The 17,228-nt window shown below is 39.8% G+C and overlaps 3 protein-coding genes across 4 annotated transcripts in view; 1 reads left to right on the top strand and 2 right to left on the bottom strand.

Moving 5' to 3' along the window:
* pkhd1l1.1 (PKHD1 like 1, tandem duplicate 1) overlaps positions 1-5,418 on the bottom strand; it is a 46,075-nt gene extending 40,657 nt beyond the window's left edge. The window contains exons 1-12 of the mRNA XM_040122583.1: positions 5,364-5,418; positions 5,081-5,158; positions 4,478-4,622; positions 4,242-4,350; positions 4,044-4,101; positions 3,863-3,956; positions 3,510-3,563; positions 3,222-3,295; positions 3,061-3,103; positions 2,743-2,813; positions 2,516-2,626; positions 591-683 (exon numbers count right to left, since the gene is read on the bottom strand). Of these exons, the coding sequence (XP_039978517.1) occupies positions 591-683; positions 2,516-2,626; positions 2,743-2,813; positions 3,061-3,103; positions 3,222-3,295; positions 3,510-3,563; positions 3,863-3,956; positions 4,044-4,101; positions 4,242-4,350; positions 4,478-4,622; positions 5,081-5,158; positions 5,364-5,418 (985 nt within the window). The remainder of the gene's footprint in view (positions 1-590; positions 684-2,515; positions 2,627-2,742; positions 2,814-3,060; positions 3,104-3,221; positions 3,296-3,509; positions 3,564-3,862; positions 3,957-4,043; positions 4,102-4,241; positions 4,351-4,477; positions 4,623-5,080; positions 5,159-5,363) is intronic.
* Positions 5,419-10,671: 5,253 nt separating this feature from the next.
* On the bottom strand, positions 10,672-13,531 carry LOC120786815 (transcription and mRNA export factor ENY2-2-like). The gene is made up of 5 exons (XM_040122499.1): positions 13,329-13,531; positions 13,151-13,225; positions 12,977-13,047; positions 12,711-12,785; positions 10,672-11,040 (listed from the first exon to the last, which is right to left on the bottom strand). Exons 2-5 carry the CDS (start codon positions 13,216-13,218, stop codon positions 10,964-10,966), a joined length of 291 nt encoding a protein of 96 aa, XP_039978433.1. The 5' UTR covers positions 13,219-13,225; positions 13,329-13,531; the 3' UTR covers positions 10,672-10,963.
* A 111-nt stretch (positions 13,532-13,642) lies between these two features.
* Positions 13,643-17,228, top strand: part of nudcd1 (NudC domain containing 1) — a 36,954-nt gene continuing 33,368 nt past the window's right edge. Inside the window, exons 1-3 of one of the 2 annotated variants that reach the window (XM_040122498.1) lie at positions 13,750-13,863; positions 13,997-14,106; positions 15,342-15,496. In XM_040122498.1, the coding sequence (XP_039978432.1) occupies positions 15,389-15,496 (108 nt within the window). In that variant the 5' untranslated portion in view covers positions 13,750-13,863; positions 13,997-14,106; positions 15,342-15,388. Of the gene's footprint in view, positions 13,864-13,996; positions 14,107-15,341; positions 15,497-17,228 lie in introns of both variants that reach the window. The other variant, XM_040122497.1, reaches the window with a different exon arrangement.

Here is a 17,228-nt window from a genome sequence, read left to right as displayed (position 1 = left end):
TTGAGAATTCCTTTCTATGCTCCATACTTTACAATGACACTCTTGAATCACACGGGACACTCAGAAAAGCTGCACTGAAACATGGGCTGCTCTCACTAATGAAATTATATAACTGCAAGACGTTGGTCTTGTTTTTTTTGTTTTGTTTCAAGCAGCTAAGATGAGAAAAGAAATCCTGATGGGAAAAGGTTTTAGAAATTAAAAACCAGTGGCTGCATCTGCCATTGATGTCAGATCTGTGAGATCTTTTTTTTGTTTGATGCATCATTAAAAACACGGGCTTTTGTCACAAGCAGATAACAGGTTATTTGGATACAGTGCAGAGCACATCAAAGTCCCCTGAGACTCAATGGAGACTCAATGAACTGTGAAAAAGCGATGGGACGAAATCACCATCATGAAGACAATAGGTCTGTAGAGGTAGGAAGAGATACTCTAAATTCTTCTAGAGATCAAGTTGACAGCTGATGTTCGTGTTTTGTTCATATAACAATAGAGCCCAAAATAAAGCAGCAACATGGACTGAGACAAGTGTCTGTTGCACCATAATAAAAGACAAAAAGAGAGAGGAGGAGGCAGCGTGTTCTCACCTGGGTAGACTGTCATGTTGTTGTTCATCTGGTGTTCGGCAGTCCTGCACGTAATTCTGTGATCGGACACACTCTGGATTTCACAAGGCAGGCCTGAAAAAAAAACATCGAGTCGCCGTGATTGAAAGCTCACAATAGCTTTCCACTTACACACAAAAAAAAACAGCGGCACAGGTTTCACTTGAGAGAGTCTAGTGAACCGCTAAGTGAAAATTTGGCCATTATCTTCCATCCTCTGTGTCAGCTGAAACCCTACGAAAAAATTTGTGGGCCTGAAATATGAATGATTATCTTGGAAGAAGTTTCAGTTGGGATTTTATTTACTGTAAATAAAAGTACATTTGTTTTCCTCGGTTGCACAGTTAAGAGCTGCTTTTTCCTCCTTTTTTCCTCACAAGACTCTTTACCAACCGATCATCATCTAAAATATTTGTTATTAGATTAGCAGCACTTTGACCAGCTACGACCTAAATTGCTGCTTATGCATGAAGACATTTCAAATAATAATACAATGATAAATTGTATTATACTACAACACTCACAGGATCAATTTTTCTGCATGATGAGCACTTTTAGTTTTGATAAGTTGTGTACACTTTTATATTCCTAAGTACAAATTTTGATTGCAGGACTACATACAGTATTTTTACATTGTGGTATTACTACCTTCCCTTAGGTGAAGGATCTAAATACTCGATTCCCTTCATTCAAGTGCAAGGTTTGCAACTTTCTCATTTTTTCACTCATTTGTGATATATTGCCGTTTATTTCAGTGCAGGATTTTATAGTAGGTTCTGATAAGGTGCACAGTATTCTGTTTTTTTTTTTTCAACGGTACTATTATATTAACTATTCATCTTCTTTTTATCTCCTTGTGCTGTTGTGGCACTTCAGTCCACTAATCAATAATGATTATCTTGGTTGACGGATTTAAAAATATTCACAAAGGAAGGAGGTTTTGCAAGCTCTGATCTGATAACATTGGAATGAGATTCTCATTTGTGTTCTCCATTTATGCGATGACTTAGGAATTTCAAATTTTCAAGAAACTGCTCAAAAATCTTAAATATTCGGTTGTATAGATGATCAAAATTTTTAATGGTTGTCTAACTTGGATGTTATTTACGTTTTCTAACTTTAAAGCATGGAATTAAAGGCAAGACGGACTACTTAATTAGTCTTTACAGTACATTGATTTCTCTGGTCGGTTACAGTTAAGTTGTCAGTGAGCGATTTTAACTGGTTTAACCAATTTTACTTCCTATACCTAAAGTATAGGACTTTTTTTGGTGACATGAAGGTCTGAAAATTTTGATTTGGTAAATTATATGAGGCATTCCTAATTTCTGGACTTTGTGTGCTGTCATTTGAAAATGTATGCTCCGTATTCTGTATCTGGTTTATATTCCTTTCTGATGTCTTCTAAGCCCTTGAATTTGTCAACGTTCGTCATCATCTTTACCAATTTCTGTGCTTACGCGCCAGATTTTTGGATTTTATCAAAGAGCACTGATTGAAGAGAAATGACTCCCCTTACGGTCAAATATAAACTGTAATGCAAAGTCAACAGCATGTTACATGACTAATGAAATCTTATGAAAGACAGCGCACTGGATCGTCATGGTCTGCTGTGTCTCAAAGCTTTCAGAAGATACTTCATTCTATCGTGAAACAACTCTACAGTTTTCTTTTGTTCTGAAGTATGTGCACAGTCTGTTGCGTTGGAAAGGATTATCGCCATCGCATGACTTTAGGCCCCAAACAGCGTGTCGCGTTTTGTTCCGTCGAGACGCACCACATTCATCTGTTCATGCTGAACACTTTGTGATGCGTGGAGACAATACCAGCAAAAGTTGCCATGTAATTAGAGACTGGCTGCAGCTGGTGAGTTTCTGGTAAGTTTCCACTCTGAGGGCGATGATTACCTCCAACAAGGACACGAGCTGGGTGATCGGTTTGGTCGAAGAAGCGGCCGTGGATGGTCAGCAGGGTTCCGCCCATGACACTACCCTTGGATGGAGAGACTCCCGTCACCTCTGACCAAGTAAAAAGCAACAAATATTTCACTGTAACGAGAATAAGCACTACAGAGCAACGACTTATGAAAAACTGCCGCATTTATTGTGATTGAATGTCTTGCTCTCTAAAGTACCTGCAAAAGTCTGGAACATGGAAAGCTTGCCCAAAGCTGAAACCCTGTACAGGTTCTTGTTCGTTAAACTCCTACAGATGATAAAGAAAAATAATAACATTATTAGTGAAGTTCTTACGATAAAATTGTTGTTGAGTGAAGCAATGTATCACCAGGAAACTCCTAGCTTCGCATCTATGTATTTCTCAGTTTATCTGTCTGCGCTTTCACAGGTTGAATATTCCCAGTGGTCATAAGTTCCTGAATGAATAAAAAATCTTAAACTGAAGTTAAAATATAAAAACAGGACTTTGCATGAAGTTTTTAACAACGTTTTACCTTCCAAATTCATTATCGAGAATGTAACTCAAGTTGTGATGCCCTGTTGGGAACAAAACATAATTATTAAAGGTTGGACAGTTTGGACAATTTCATAATTTATCTTTTGTAAATATACAGTATATTAAGAGCAGTTGTAACTGTGAACCAAAGCAGCTTACCGACATATGTTCCCGTCATTTTGCAGCTCATGTGTCCCCAGTGGGAACGTTCTGAATCCAGTCGTAGGTTATATCTTCAGAAACATTTAAAATGACTTTTAATACTGTATAAAATACCAAACAATCTGCATCATTACCAATTTCATTCAACATAATATCATCACTCAAAAGATTCCTTTGCAGCTGAACTTGCTATGAAACATATCTGAACTTATTATTTCTATTGTCCATAGTGTAGTGCTGCAATTTCATTTCTAGACGCAATCCACATCTAGACAAACTACTTACAGTTCATCCGACTCCGGTTTGAGCAGCTCGCAAGGCATCCCCCCCATGTAGGATCTGCAATAAACAACATTATGTTGATTTGATTTGAACCAAAGTTTAAGAGCCTGCAGTTATATGTCTCAATCAAATTCTTTGTTATATAGCAAGCAAATAAACCTCTTCTTTGTCCTAAACTTCAATCTTAAACTTGAATAAATGTCAGTGGGTTGAGAACATTTCAGTTGTTCATCTTACAGCAGTCAGAAATGTCTCTAATTTGAAATAAGTATACTATAAGGTTTTGGTGAGACAAAATACTTGACATTCATTTCAACATTTCGAATCTATATCTAGGTTTTATTCTATTTTTATACCTCAGAAATCTGACATTGAGGCCATTTGAGCTCACGTCCGTGTTGCTTCCGTACACATCTGAGAAGATCCGTCCTCGCACCGTCACCAATGTGCCTGCAGTGGTTTTTGGAAGTGGGTTTAATTTAAAGTTCAAACTGGACTCAGAAAATTCACCACGCGCTATAGAAGTGAAGACTGTACCTGGGGGACCACTGACTGGACTCAGAGAGTAGATAGTAGGGGTGCGATACCAGACGGTCTGAGGACAGTTAAAATGCGAATGTAAAAAAAGACTGTTAGAAACCAGTGAGAACAATCCAAGCTTGACTGCAGGGAGGAACTCATCAATTAATTAACTTGTAAATCAAGGTGTCTGTGTTGCATCAACTGCAAACTTACATATAAGCTGCAGTGGTAGGATTTGTACGCGCCGTAGCATATATTACTCTCTGGAATGGGAACACCGTCCACACTAACCCGCACCACATAGTGACCACTCGGCATGGGTCTGCGATGGACAAAATTAAGAATTTTAGTCATGGCGTATATATATTTATATATATATATATATATATGTATATGTATTTTTTTAAATGTTTATGTTCAGTAAAGAGTTCCCTTGGCCTGTGGGCTACCTGGTGTAACACAAGATCTGGTTGCCGTGTGTTGAGTCTCTCTCCACGTCACAGGGGACTGACAGGGTGTCTGACACCAGGGTCACGCGGTTGCCAAACGCGTCGTCCGTTGGGTTCAGCTGGAACTGTCGCTCCTGGGCAAAACCTGAAGGAAGATGCCAAAGTGATCACTTTTAGAAACAATGAACGCCACATGTTTTTTTCTGGATCGAAAGACTCAACGAGCACACTGGCGGCGGCCCACTGAAGGACAGTGTTCAGCTTCACGAAAACAGGATGAAAATTTGGCTGAAATCCCGCAAGTTTTGGATTAGGAGTTGACTTTTGTCACAGTTGAGGAACAAATAATCCCCATCTGCAGCTACTACAACTACTTTTACCTGATTATTTTTCTTGAGTTGCACTTTGGCTGAACAGTATTATAATAGGGTAGATACAGACAATAGTCTTTTATTACTTTTTGATCATTTTTAACCAATATCTGATTGTTTTATGCGTCAAAAACTCTTTATAAGTCTCATTACTGAATGAAAAAAACAATCACCAAAGACAAAGTTAGGTCTATAACAGGATTTAAGCATCACCATTAACAAAATCTCTCACCTTCTCCTGAAATGGTGAGTCGTGTTGCTCCGTTGACGCTTCCTCGATGTGGATATATGTAGTTAATGCGTTGAGCACCTGAAATATGTATAAATAAAACAGCATAAGAGATGTTTTTCCCTCTGGGCAGCGGGCTGGCCGGTGATTTGTCAGGAGATCTGGGAATGTTTTTGCGCAATTAAGAAGGCGCAAAAATGACTAGACCCAAGGAGCGCAATTTAAAACCAATACAGATATTATTGACCACTATAAACGTTGTAAACCCCCCCCCCCAGTTACTTACTGCAGCAGCACCAAAGTGCGAGGAGAAGAGCCGCCGGTTTCAGCGCGGACTCCATCCTGGAGATTTCCCGGAGTCCCTGCTGTCTCACCTGCAGTCCGCTGTTCAGGTGCAGCCTTTAACAGCCCCCCACCCTCCCCCCCAAACCAAAAAAAAAAAGTGCTATTTTTAGAGCGATGTTTCCGAAGGAGTTCAAAGAGAATCCACACAAGGAAGAATTGGTCACGTCTCACTCAGGCAGGATTGACGAAAAAGAAACAAAGTGAAATGATAGAAAAGGGAAATCTCTGAAAATTCAAATACCTTGAAGAATTATTAAGATTGACAGCCTATAGTCGTCGGGGAGGTTAGAGGTTAAATCCCTACATGACCCATGGGACTAGGGCCACATTGTGATTAAAAGGCAAAAACAATCTATAGCAATCACAAGAAATGTCGAAAAGCAAAATGGATCGAACCCCACCTGTTGTCGTTCACCTGTTAAATGTATCAGGTGTTCAGAGAGAGAGAGAGAGAGAGAGAGAGACGCTGCTTGTGCACAGGAGAGGGGCACTAACCCTTTATAACGCTGCGCGGCGTTTCCGCCTCTCGGCTGAAACTGGGAGGCGACGGTGAGGGGTCGAACCCATCCGTGAGACCAAACCGCCAACCCCGGACCGAGTCTGGCGTCGGAATCCCAACCGCGCGGACCCGCCGGCGTGAAGGGACGCCTAGAGAGTGTGAAGGGCGACGGGCCACAGCTCCGCGCAGCGGGGCTCCGAGTCGGGCTTCGGTGGAAGTGAGGACGAAGATGTGAACGAATAGAAAAAAAAAAAAAAACCCAAAGTAAATTTGGCTTTCAGGTTTTGCAGCTCAAAGGGACCGGAACATAAAACTGAACGTTAGCACAGATAAAATGATTGGAGCGCAAACATGTGCTGAAAACTTTGCTTAAAACCTGAACAACATGATGAAGATCCAACACAATAGCCCCTGAATAAATATCACCTCCGTGAAGCCAGCTTCCGATTTATTTATCTTTTGGAGCCTCGTGTGTGTGTGTGTGTGTGTGTGTGTGTGTGTGTGTGTGTACTGCATGCCATTATGGTGCCAGTTGTGCCTAATATTAACCCCAACACCGTGGACGCCTGTACAGTGTGGACTGGTGGACCGTCTCAGTTTCCACACCTCACTCCACACATCACACACGTGGGAAATGAACATGTACAGCACAAGGACACAAAGTGGCCATAAGGGCGACAAGACAAAAAATAAAGAAAAACTGTTCCAGGAACATATGACTCGACTGTGGTGCAATCACAATATGCCTTCGACGAACTGCACCTTTGTGACACTTTCAGTGTTTAGTTGTTGTGCAACTTTGCCAGAGTATTCATCTCGGGGGGGGGATTTCCAATTTCAATTTCAAGGTTCAAATTCAAGTTTAGGTTAATTTTTCTCATTGCAGGTGAAGGGCCAGATGATAAGACTGACGACTCATCAGATAAAACATATCGGATCAAGGCAAAAAGATAAAACATATTAAGGGTATGGGTGAATAAGTACATGTTTTTTGGTTTTGTTTTTTTCCCTAGACATAACAAGTAGTGATGTATGGAGAGGCGCTGGCTTACAGAGGCCCATGGAAGCAATCCGCACAAGGAGCAAAAGGAAACGCACACATCAGCAAGTAGGGGCCCCAGTATATCACATCCATGCGGGAGAGGTCATGGCCCTAGGTGGCCCTATTTACGCGTTGCAGAGTCAGGACACAAGGCAAACGGGGATCTAAACAGGTAACCCACAGCATTCCCTCAGATACTCCGATAAGTGCTACACGCCGGTGCTGAGGTTACGACACTCCGAAAAAGCGCAGGAATGTTTACGGCCATGTAGTTTCGACACTAAATTTTGCAACAACCACCGTTGCACACCAAATCGAAGACGGGACATGTCTGACTCGCCACGCCACACAGGGCGTCAGCATATTATCAGTTTACAGTGATGACAAGCTGAAATCGGTCTAATTAAATCTCCCTGTTAATCATCGCTGTCAGTCTCTGTCACTGGAAAGAGGTTACATAATTTTCTTGTGTAATAACAAAAATATCAACGTATGTTAACTAGAGATTGCTGTGATTTGAGCTGCTGTTATCTAAAGCCAGGGGTGCCACCCTCACACTAAATTTCTCCGAAAGGTCACTCAGGCAGCCTTATGAGATTTATGCTCATTATATACCAGAACAGCAAAGTCACCTCTCTGTTTTTTATACGCAGCTAACATCTTTTTTTTTTTTTTTTCTGGTGTGTAACGACCATTACAGGCTCGAAGAGGAGAGAAAATGTGGCTGTAGACCCTTGCTCTTTCAAGTATCAGCTGTAAAGAGCTGTGAGGTTTTTTTTTTTTTAAAGGCTGTACATCCTTTAAAAAATAGAGAAAAACCTCTCCTGTATGACGTGTAGTCGGGCAGGACTATTGCTCTCATTGAATGCAGTTACACCGGGAAGACAACAAGGAGAGACAGAAATCTAGTTGGCTGATAGTGATGAGTGGGAGAAATAGAGTGGGAGGACAACTTTGCAACTTTAGCAGCCTCAAGTGGTAGTAAGATTTAATTGTTTGAGGTTTTAAAAGGTTGGGGGATAAAATCATTATTAGCCAGAAATCACGTACTAACATCAGCAAACTCTCCACGTTACTACGTTACGTCTTGGTCTTTTTTCCCCTGAAATACAGGATCTGGAGAGCAAAGAGGTCAGATGAACAAATACTGTAAGTTTGGACGGAAACGTATATGTTTAGCTTCTCCAAGGTTTTTTTTTTACACCACGCTTTCTTTTCTGTATTCTCTCCCTACTTTTAACAGGAAAAAAAGTATGCATACTGGAGGATGTATATATATACATACATACACATACAGACATACAGATATACATACATACATATACATATATATATACACATATACACATACATACATATATATATATATATATATATGTATATATGTTTGTATGTGTATATATATATATATATATATATATATATATATATGTTTGTATGTGTGTATATATATATATATATATATATATATATATATATGTTTGTATGTGTATATATATATATATATATATACAACACACACACATAAATACATACATACATACATATATACACATATGTATATATGTGTATATATATATATATATATATATATGTGTGTGTGTCTGTATATACATATATATATTTTGCCTTCTGACCTCACAAATGAAACCTTATTTTGCTTTCAAGGCATAAAATAAACAACAATACAAAGGAGTAGCATCAATTTCAGCTGCCAATACAGTCAACAAAATAGAGCTTTTTCACAGCAGACATTTTGACATGTCATAGTAGGAAAAACACAGGTGTTACTAATAACACTTAGGACAACATTAACAATAGCTCTTTTTCTATTGAAGTGTCCCAGTAACTCATGACGGTGTGACACTGAGCCACGACCCTGAAACTGAAGCAGCCAAATCAAATTCAACCATCACACATTTTATTATTTACACCTGTGCGTCTCCAACTGTGACAGGTCTTCCGTTACTACACGTGGATTAGTTGGCCTGCAGCTTTGCGGGGTTAGTGTTTACAGTTCAGGAGGAGGTGGTGTGTAGTAGATGTTTAACTCACATCACGTCACAGCAGTTGCCTTCGGGTGCCCTCGGGTCGGAAATGCTCATTGCCCAAAGAAATGTTTGTGCTTTCCTGCATAACATCCACGAGAACAACAGTAGAGCTCAACAAGCCTTTTACGTTAACAAGATAATTGCAGTTCTGTCCTTCTTTCCTTCGCTGTTATTTTCGGCTTAAAGCATTAATCATGTTGTTTAGCAAAAACTAAAAAAAAATGTAAAACTACATTCTTTACAATTACAAAGAGGGAGTTAGATACATATTGATGGTCAGATAATGTTGAGTCCCACATTGTGGAGGAATTATAAAGAACATCAAGTGACTCTTGTTGAAAGGACTGGACACAAATTGTTGCGGGTATGTACAACAGAGTGGGAAATGTGCTTATTTGCCCTCTTCCTCTGAGAGACTTGGTGCCACTCTCTCGTCTGTAGGATAAATATGAAGCTAGAGTCAGCAGCCGGTTAGCCTAGCTTAGCATAAAGACTGAAAACAGCTAGTCTGGCTCCGTCTTGTTTGTTAATCTTTGCAAAAACCGAAGTGTAAAAGATGTGGTTATGTGCTGTACCAGTTCAGCAGGTCACATTTTTACTCTTCAGTTTTTTGTAATTGAATAAAAAAAACAAGATATAACATGTTAATCGGTGAGATTTGGAGGTGCTGGCCGTGGTTTTATAATAAGTCTAGAGACGTGAGAGAGAACAGACATCAGTCATCAGCGAATACATGTATTTCCTAAAATATTTTCAAGCTATTCCTTTAATTTAAATTTTTGGATTTCAAAAATGCAGCTTTACACTTTCAGTTTTCAAGTTTCTTATTGCTTGAGGCAGGAGTAGGACAAGGAATGATGATAAGTGATGAAAGTAGAGTGGGTGTGAGCAACAGAACTCTTGGGACACCGAAACATAATGTTAAAACGTCACTGTTGTGGACGGAAATCTGCTTAATATGATCAAGTTGTCCGTTCCTTTATTGGCCTTTAGTGCTGCACCTGCTCTGCTGTCTTGGCAGAAGCATTGACAGCTATCGTGCACAGTAAACATAATGTACTAGACGAAAACAAACAGAACCACTCGCAGCGCCCACACACGCAAGATCTCAGATCTTTCCATCAAGTCTGAAGTCACGAAAAAAAGAACAAAGGAAGATATGTTGTCCAGCAGGTTCAGACAGTGATGCCAGATGATCGCTAGTGCGTCTGGCTGTCTTATCGCTTATTGATCCCAGAAAGGGAATATTAAGCAATTGCTGCACTATGAGGTCATGACTGATAAAGTGTCCGACCAAAGCAAAGGATTTTAGTTTCTCTGGGAAATAACTTTTCCTTTAAGAGGATGCACCGGATTTTTGAAGGTGAAAACTGTTAATTGTTCACTAGAATGACCGATGCGCCTCCACTCATGCAATATAGAAATTCATTTTAAAAACTGTTTTTACAACTGTACAATTTATCAGTACGGAGACTAAATAATGCACTTACTGAGCACATTTGAACTATTCACCCCAGAAAATGCCTTTGTCTTCTCATGTAACATCCTAAAGAAGAAGGATGAGACAATGGCATTTCTGTCATACCGTCCACACCGTAATTTTTAGCACAAGTCACTCATGCTCATTCATTGGAAAAAAGACGAAACCAGATCTGTCTGCCTTTTTCTTTGGTTTTACCACAGAAATCAATCAAACAGGTCAAACAGGTTTCAGTAGCAATTAAAAAAAACAAAGGCCGGACGCCCAATGAGCAAAATAGGCATGACTTTATTTTTTTTTTTTCAAAATTGCTGCAAAACAAACTAAAATCAATATGAAAACACACAGTACAAAATAAAAAATAACACTTCAGCGATGCTCACAATGAGAACAAACATCAGTCTGGATTTGAATTGTGGATTTACAGTGAGTATAAAAAAAAAAAATGTCTAGACATGAACCATCTCATTCACAAGGTTGCGTGTTGAGCTAGAAAAGCTCTGATTCTCTGCAGGAGCTCTTTCTTCACACTGTCTGGTACAAGTGCTGCAGAGGGGAGAGAACAAATTAAAAAAAAAAAAAAAAGGACAACAATAGCCCTGTAATAAAAACTCTAATAAACTATCTATTCAATTTTTTTATGGTGACATTGTATTTGATTAGATCGTATTAAAAGGTGTTTTTAATAGAACTTGCATAATCATTTAGTCTTAGTCGCCCAGTTTATTATGTACAACTTGCAAACGTTAATGCAGTTTAAAAACAACAGCCCTCCATTCAATCCTAACTTCACGAAGGTTATGATGTTGAGTTTTTGTTTAAACTGTTTTAAAGAGGGGTTGATTCAACCTCGTCAGCATTTTGGAGGCGGTAGTTTGTGATGCCCTATAAGTGAATCGTGTTATACTGCGACAAAATTCAGCAGCCGTAACACTTTAAAGGAGGTAGACAAAATATTATTATTATCATTATATTAATAATACATTTCAGTAGAGGGATTCCAGTACAACACCAAAACTTACAACCCATAAATGGACATTAGAATCTGGTTATCGACAGACAACTAAAGCAGTAGTCTCAACAAAAACTGCACATTTTATCTAGAGTATTTAGTGTAAAAATACACGTAGGTCAACAGTTTGCTGTTTATATTTGCAGAGTTGAGTAGCAGGGCATAATGCCAGGGCATAATGCTATGCAAGTGTGGAAGTTAAGAAGTTCAGAAGAGTTTCAGCTACTGTAAAGACGCAGCTTTTTTATTCTTTTACTGACGACGATACTGACTGATATACTGCACTTCACTAAGTGTTTTTTTTAACTTTCATTGAGTAAAAATCTTTTTTTTTTTCCCAAGCTTTTTAAATTTAAACTCCACACTCAAAAAATGGAAATGTCACAATCCTTTCCAATGGAAATATTATGTCTTTTTTTTTTAATGTGACTATTACATTTACTACTGTTTATATTTGTTTCTTCTCATAATCGATGTACATTCATAATGTAAACTCACCAATCACTTTATTAGGATCACCATACCGATACTGGGTAGGGCCTACCTTTGCTTTCATACAGCCTTGGTTCTTCGTGGCATGGACTCCAGAAGTTGTTGGAAACATTCCTTTGAGATTGTGGTCCACGTTGACGCGATTGCAGCACGTCATTTGCCAGCTGCACATTAATGCTGCCAGTCTCCTGTCCTACCACACCCCACGGGGGTTCTACCGGGTTCAGATCTGGTGACTGGGGAGGCCACTGAAGTTCAGTCAACTCCCTGTCAGGTTCATAAAACTAGTCTGTGAAGACTTTTGCTATGTGACATGATGCACTGCTATGCTGGAAGTAGCCAGGATGGTAAATTGTGACCCTCATTGGATGGTTTTTGTTTTTTGGCACCATTCTGAGCAAACTCTGGAGACTGTTGTGTGCGTGAAAATGCCAGGGGATCAACATTTTCAGAAATACTTTAACCGGCCGGCCTGGCACCAACAATCATGCCATGGTCAAAGTCACTGAGATCACATTGCTTCCCCATTCAGATGTTGGTGTGAACATTAACTGGAGCTCCTGACCTGTAGCTGCATGATTTTATGTATTGTACTGCTGCCACATGAGTGGCTGATCAGATAATTGCAAGAATAAGCAGGTGTACAGGTGTTCCTAATAAAGTGCTTGGTGAGTGTATATAGTATTATTACACAGGAGCATCTGAACAATACCTCTGCCTTTTGGTGTGACTTCTGTGACCAGGTCTTCCACTGTAACGTGCTCCAGGCCCTTTTCTCTGATCACATCTGAGCACAAGAGTTAATGAGTTTAGAGGTCCAGCTTCGTGGGATCACTCTCACACTCACACTCACACACTCACTCTCTCACACACACACACACACACACACACACACACACACACACACACACACAGACACAGACACACAGACACAGACACACACACACACACACACACACAGAAAATTACATGCAATACCTTTGCAGTGTGCTTTCAGCTGATCCTTCCATCCACACTCCACCAGTTTTGCCCTGAGCAACTCTTTCAACCTGCGGCCACACATTTAGTTGACATTATGTAAACGTATGAAAAGCTACTGCACAGTCTCTAAGCCATTCACGACCAAATCACTGCAGACACAGGCTCGCTTACCGCTCCCGTTCCCCCATTTCTATCAGCTTCTGGTTTATTGCAGCCCTCATTTGGGAGTCTTTGCTCATGATCTGTCTGGGGATCAAATGGAAATAGAGGATCTATCAGTTTGGATGCAGCGAAACGAGGAAATGCAGAAAATATTGTTTAATTTAGCTGGCAATCAGGTAGTCGTTACCTTTTGTCGGGATGGATCAGCTGGGGCGCACACTGTCCCTTTACACAACCGTACCGTCTGAAACGTTCAAAGCTTAGCGGTGTGACGGTTCCGCTTTGGTGGCGCCACAAACCGACCACACGTTACATCATTATGAAAAGAAAAATCTTGTTTTTATAATACAGTTAATCTTCAAGGGACTGCGTATTGGTTGTAAAGATTAAAATAAGAACATTTTTTTACGGGGCATAACGCGTTCGAGGAGGAACTAGTACGGGAACTCAACTTCCCATGAGCCCCCGGGCAGGTTGTGTCCGCTGTAAAATGGCCCCGTGTTCGACAAAACAGGAAACGTGTGTCTCCCTGACTTCTTTGCCATCATCATCAACATTGTACAGGCTTTCATCAGTTTCTTAACAAGCCTGTCATATACAACAAGACATGGCTGCGTCTAACTATTCCTTGAAGGTCAAGAGAGACCTGTTGGACCCCGGCTTTGAAAGTTACAGGTTGTCTCTGGACGCCATACCAACCTACAACGTAGAGCTGGATGCTGGTGAGAGAAACTTATGGGTACAGTTAGCAAGTGTGCTAGCATAGCACCGCTACCAGATGTCACTTCTTTCACGTAACATACTCGTTTTTACAGTTTGGTAATAATTGAAAACGTCCTGTGGATTTTTACTTAGCGACACTGAAGCTGCTCTTCCTGTAACCCAGCGGTTCCAAGGGAGGTTTACGGTCCTCCACTTGTACCTGTAGGGGTCCCTAAGAAATTGACGACAACGTCGATTAATCGGTCAGTCCACGCATAGAAAATTAATCAGCAACAATTCTGATAATGGAATAATGACTTTCGTCATTTTATAGGGGCAAAAATGCCAGATATTTGCCGGTTCCAGATTCTTACATGTGAAGATTTGATGTTATTCTTTGTCAAGCATGTACCATTGTAAAATCTTTGGGTTTTGGACCTTTGGTCAGTCAAAACAAGACATTTGAGGGCTTCAGTTTGGGCTGTGGGAAAGTATAAAGGCCTTTTTTTCACTATTTTCTGATATTTTATAGACGAGCTGATTAATCGATTCATTCAGAAAATAATCTGCAGATTAATCGACAATGAGAATAGTGGTAGTTGCGACCCTCACTGCCAATTATCACAATAACATACGAACATAACGTCATTTTATACAGCTGTCTACTGAATGTAGCGTTACTTAGTGAGGAACTTTTTCGACCACGGTGTGTAAAATTGTGTTTGTCTTCACCGCATAACACTAAAGACAGCAGGAGACAAGGACAGTAATAAAATGTGATTATTTTATATGACAGGAAGGAGCTGGTTGTAAGATTTAGTTTATATAAGAGCCATAATGTATTCAATATCTTAGACGCACTTGGCAGAAATGACACATTTTTGGTGGCTCTTACTTGTCTATAATGACTCCCTGAGGATTACAAATACACGAACAAAAAAAGCAAAGTGTACAAGGGTACAGAGGAAAAAATCTCAGTCAAATTGACATTTGGTAAAAGTATAGAAAACATGAAAATAAAGGTAAAAGAGGAGGACAAATGAGAAAAATTAAAGCCACAGCAGAGAGGAATGCGCTGGTATTTTTTTAAGCTCATCCATGTTTTCCCATTCATTTTGGCCGCTACCGAAAAACAAATACATCTTTGTAGGTGTAAAGCATGCTTATCTTTTCAGTCATGCGCATCACAAGGCAATTAAGTGGCTTTTAAAATCAAGACCATTATCCTACTGCTTATATAACAAATTAAGCGACATACAAAAAGGGAGCACAAATGAGCCTGAAAAATATGAGCCTTGGACCGACACCAAGAGCAAAGTTGATGGTGGGACATACCAATAGATATATCGGTGCATCTTTGTCATGTATAAAAGCTGTTAGAGTAATTGCAGGTTTACCTCCTGCTGCCTGAAAACTGACTGAAAAATGTAAATATGGTCAAGCATCATCTCATTTTCATGTCTTATCTAACCATTTTGCTTTTTCATCTGTACCCCAGCTGTGGAGGAAGTTAAGCTGAAGGATACCCAGTATACCCTGGAACATATGCGTGCTTTTGGCATGTACAATTACCTGCACTTAGACCCTTGGTATGAAGACAGTGTTCTGTTTGTGGACTGCAAAGGGCGGGTTCTCAGTCTCACCGTCACTCTGGTAAGCTTTTAAATCCTCCCGGTTTTTCGTGGTAGTCCTCGTAGTCCTGGTAGCTACTCCCGTGTTTGTGTTGCAGTACAATGTGCGTCTATTTGGTGTTACTTAGTTGTCAACGTGTCCTTCCACCAATGTCTATGAGGCAAATTCCTGTGCATTTATTGAACATGTCAAATCAAATGTTTAGGATTCCGATTTTGTAACAGTGGAATTATTGGTGGACTTAGATGCATCTGACGCACCAGTAGGTGGTGATCAAATACTTGTGTAATAGCAGCGGCAGCCCACAGTGCATTTCTGGCAGGTGATCTCAAGAGAAAATGATCTTTTGTAAAATATAATATTAACATTTTAAAAGCTGCAGTATTAATGTGGCTCGTTAGAATTTCCATTACTTGCTCTTCTCTTACTTTAGATGTTCAATTAGAGACAGTCAGAGGGGGTGAGAGGCCCAGTTTTAGGGGAAAAACAACTTTTTTTTTTTGTTTTTGCGATAAAGTTTTGGATAAGCTCTTGTATGTCAGTGGTAAATCACAGGTGTGATTACATAATGGACTCAAGGTACTGATCTGCGTTTGTTACCCGAGGCACCAAGATCCTGAGATGTATGTAAGGCTGAGATATGATTGACCATGATTAGAGATAATTGGTGCCACATCTGTGTTTTTTTTGTTTTTTTTTTGTCTAAACTGGCCTGAGTGTTGGTCATCAGATATATCTGGCTTTCAGTGCCATCATTAAATGACTCTTTAGGGCAATGTGTTTCTCAAATTCTAATTACACTTATTATAATTATCACATAATTATCATCCCTGGCAGGGCCTTTTGTGTACATTTGCGGGGACGTGTCGCTCGGCACATTGTACATAGGTGGTTCACGCTCTGTTTGGGACATTAATGGCACGGATGGTGGAGAAAATGATAAAGGTGCATCGTACATTAGGTAGCAATATAATACACAGTGTCACGCTCCATGGCAACAACAGGGCAGCCGCTGCATAGTCCTTTTGCAGCACTGTTCCTTCATGCAGTGAGTAATTGACGCTCTTGTGAATCACAGCCAGGTCACATGGGTGGCCACGTGACAGGTGGTAACTTCGTCTGTCCGTGATGAGTACATGTTGTTTCCTCTTATTCAGGTTTTATGTTGAAGGTATCTTCCCTGCAGCCTTTTTAACAATAACAACATTATGGAAATTGTGTTTTACTTTGTGTTTTCATTTCAGAATTTTAATCACAGAATTTTCTAATGGGATTAGAGTGTCCCTTTTGATATGAAAGCAGTGACCTTTCTCTTCTTCTGTAGTTCAAAGCCCTCTCTTATTAAGTGTCTCTGTCTGAGTCTTTGTGAGACATGACTGGACTACTTAAAGAAAGTAATTTGATTGGTTGGTAGCAGTAACAGACACATGTATATCACCCATTTTACATTGTTCTGCAATCTGCAATGAAGTTGAGACAAAATCTATTTTGTATCATTCCTATGGTTTTCCTCACCACTAGCGCTGAAACAGTAGAAAACTTGTCAGCACCCATTTTAATAACCGATTCATTGATTGATTTACTTATCAAGCAGAAAAGCCAAGCATTCTCAGGTTTCATCTTCTCAAATGTGAAGATTTGCTGCTTTTTTTCTCATATGTGACAGCAAATTCAATTTTGCACCGTGGGTTGGACAAAACAGGCAATTTGAAGATGTCACCTTGGGATTGAGAAGTTGCTATCTGTATTTTTT

The sequence above is a fragment of the Xiphias gladius genome, chromosome 24, assembly GCF_016859285.1.
Source record: "Xiphias gladius isolate SHS-SW01 ecotype Sanya breed wild chromosome 24, ASM1685928v1, whole genome shotgun sequence".
Classification (NCBI taxonomy): Eukaryota; Metazoa; Chordata; class Actinopteri; order Istiophoriformes; family Xiphiidae; genus Xiphias; species Xiphias gladius.
This window is presented reverse-complemented; position numbering and strand designations above follow the sequence as displayed.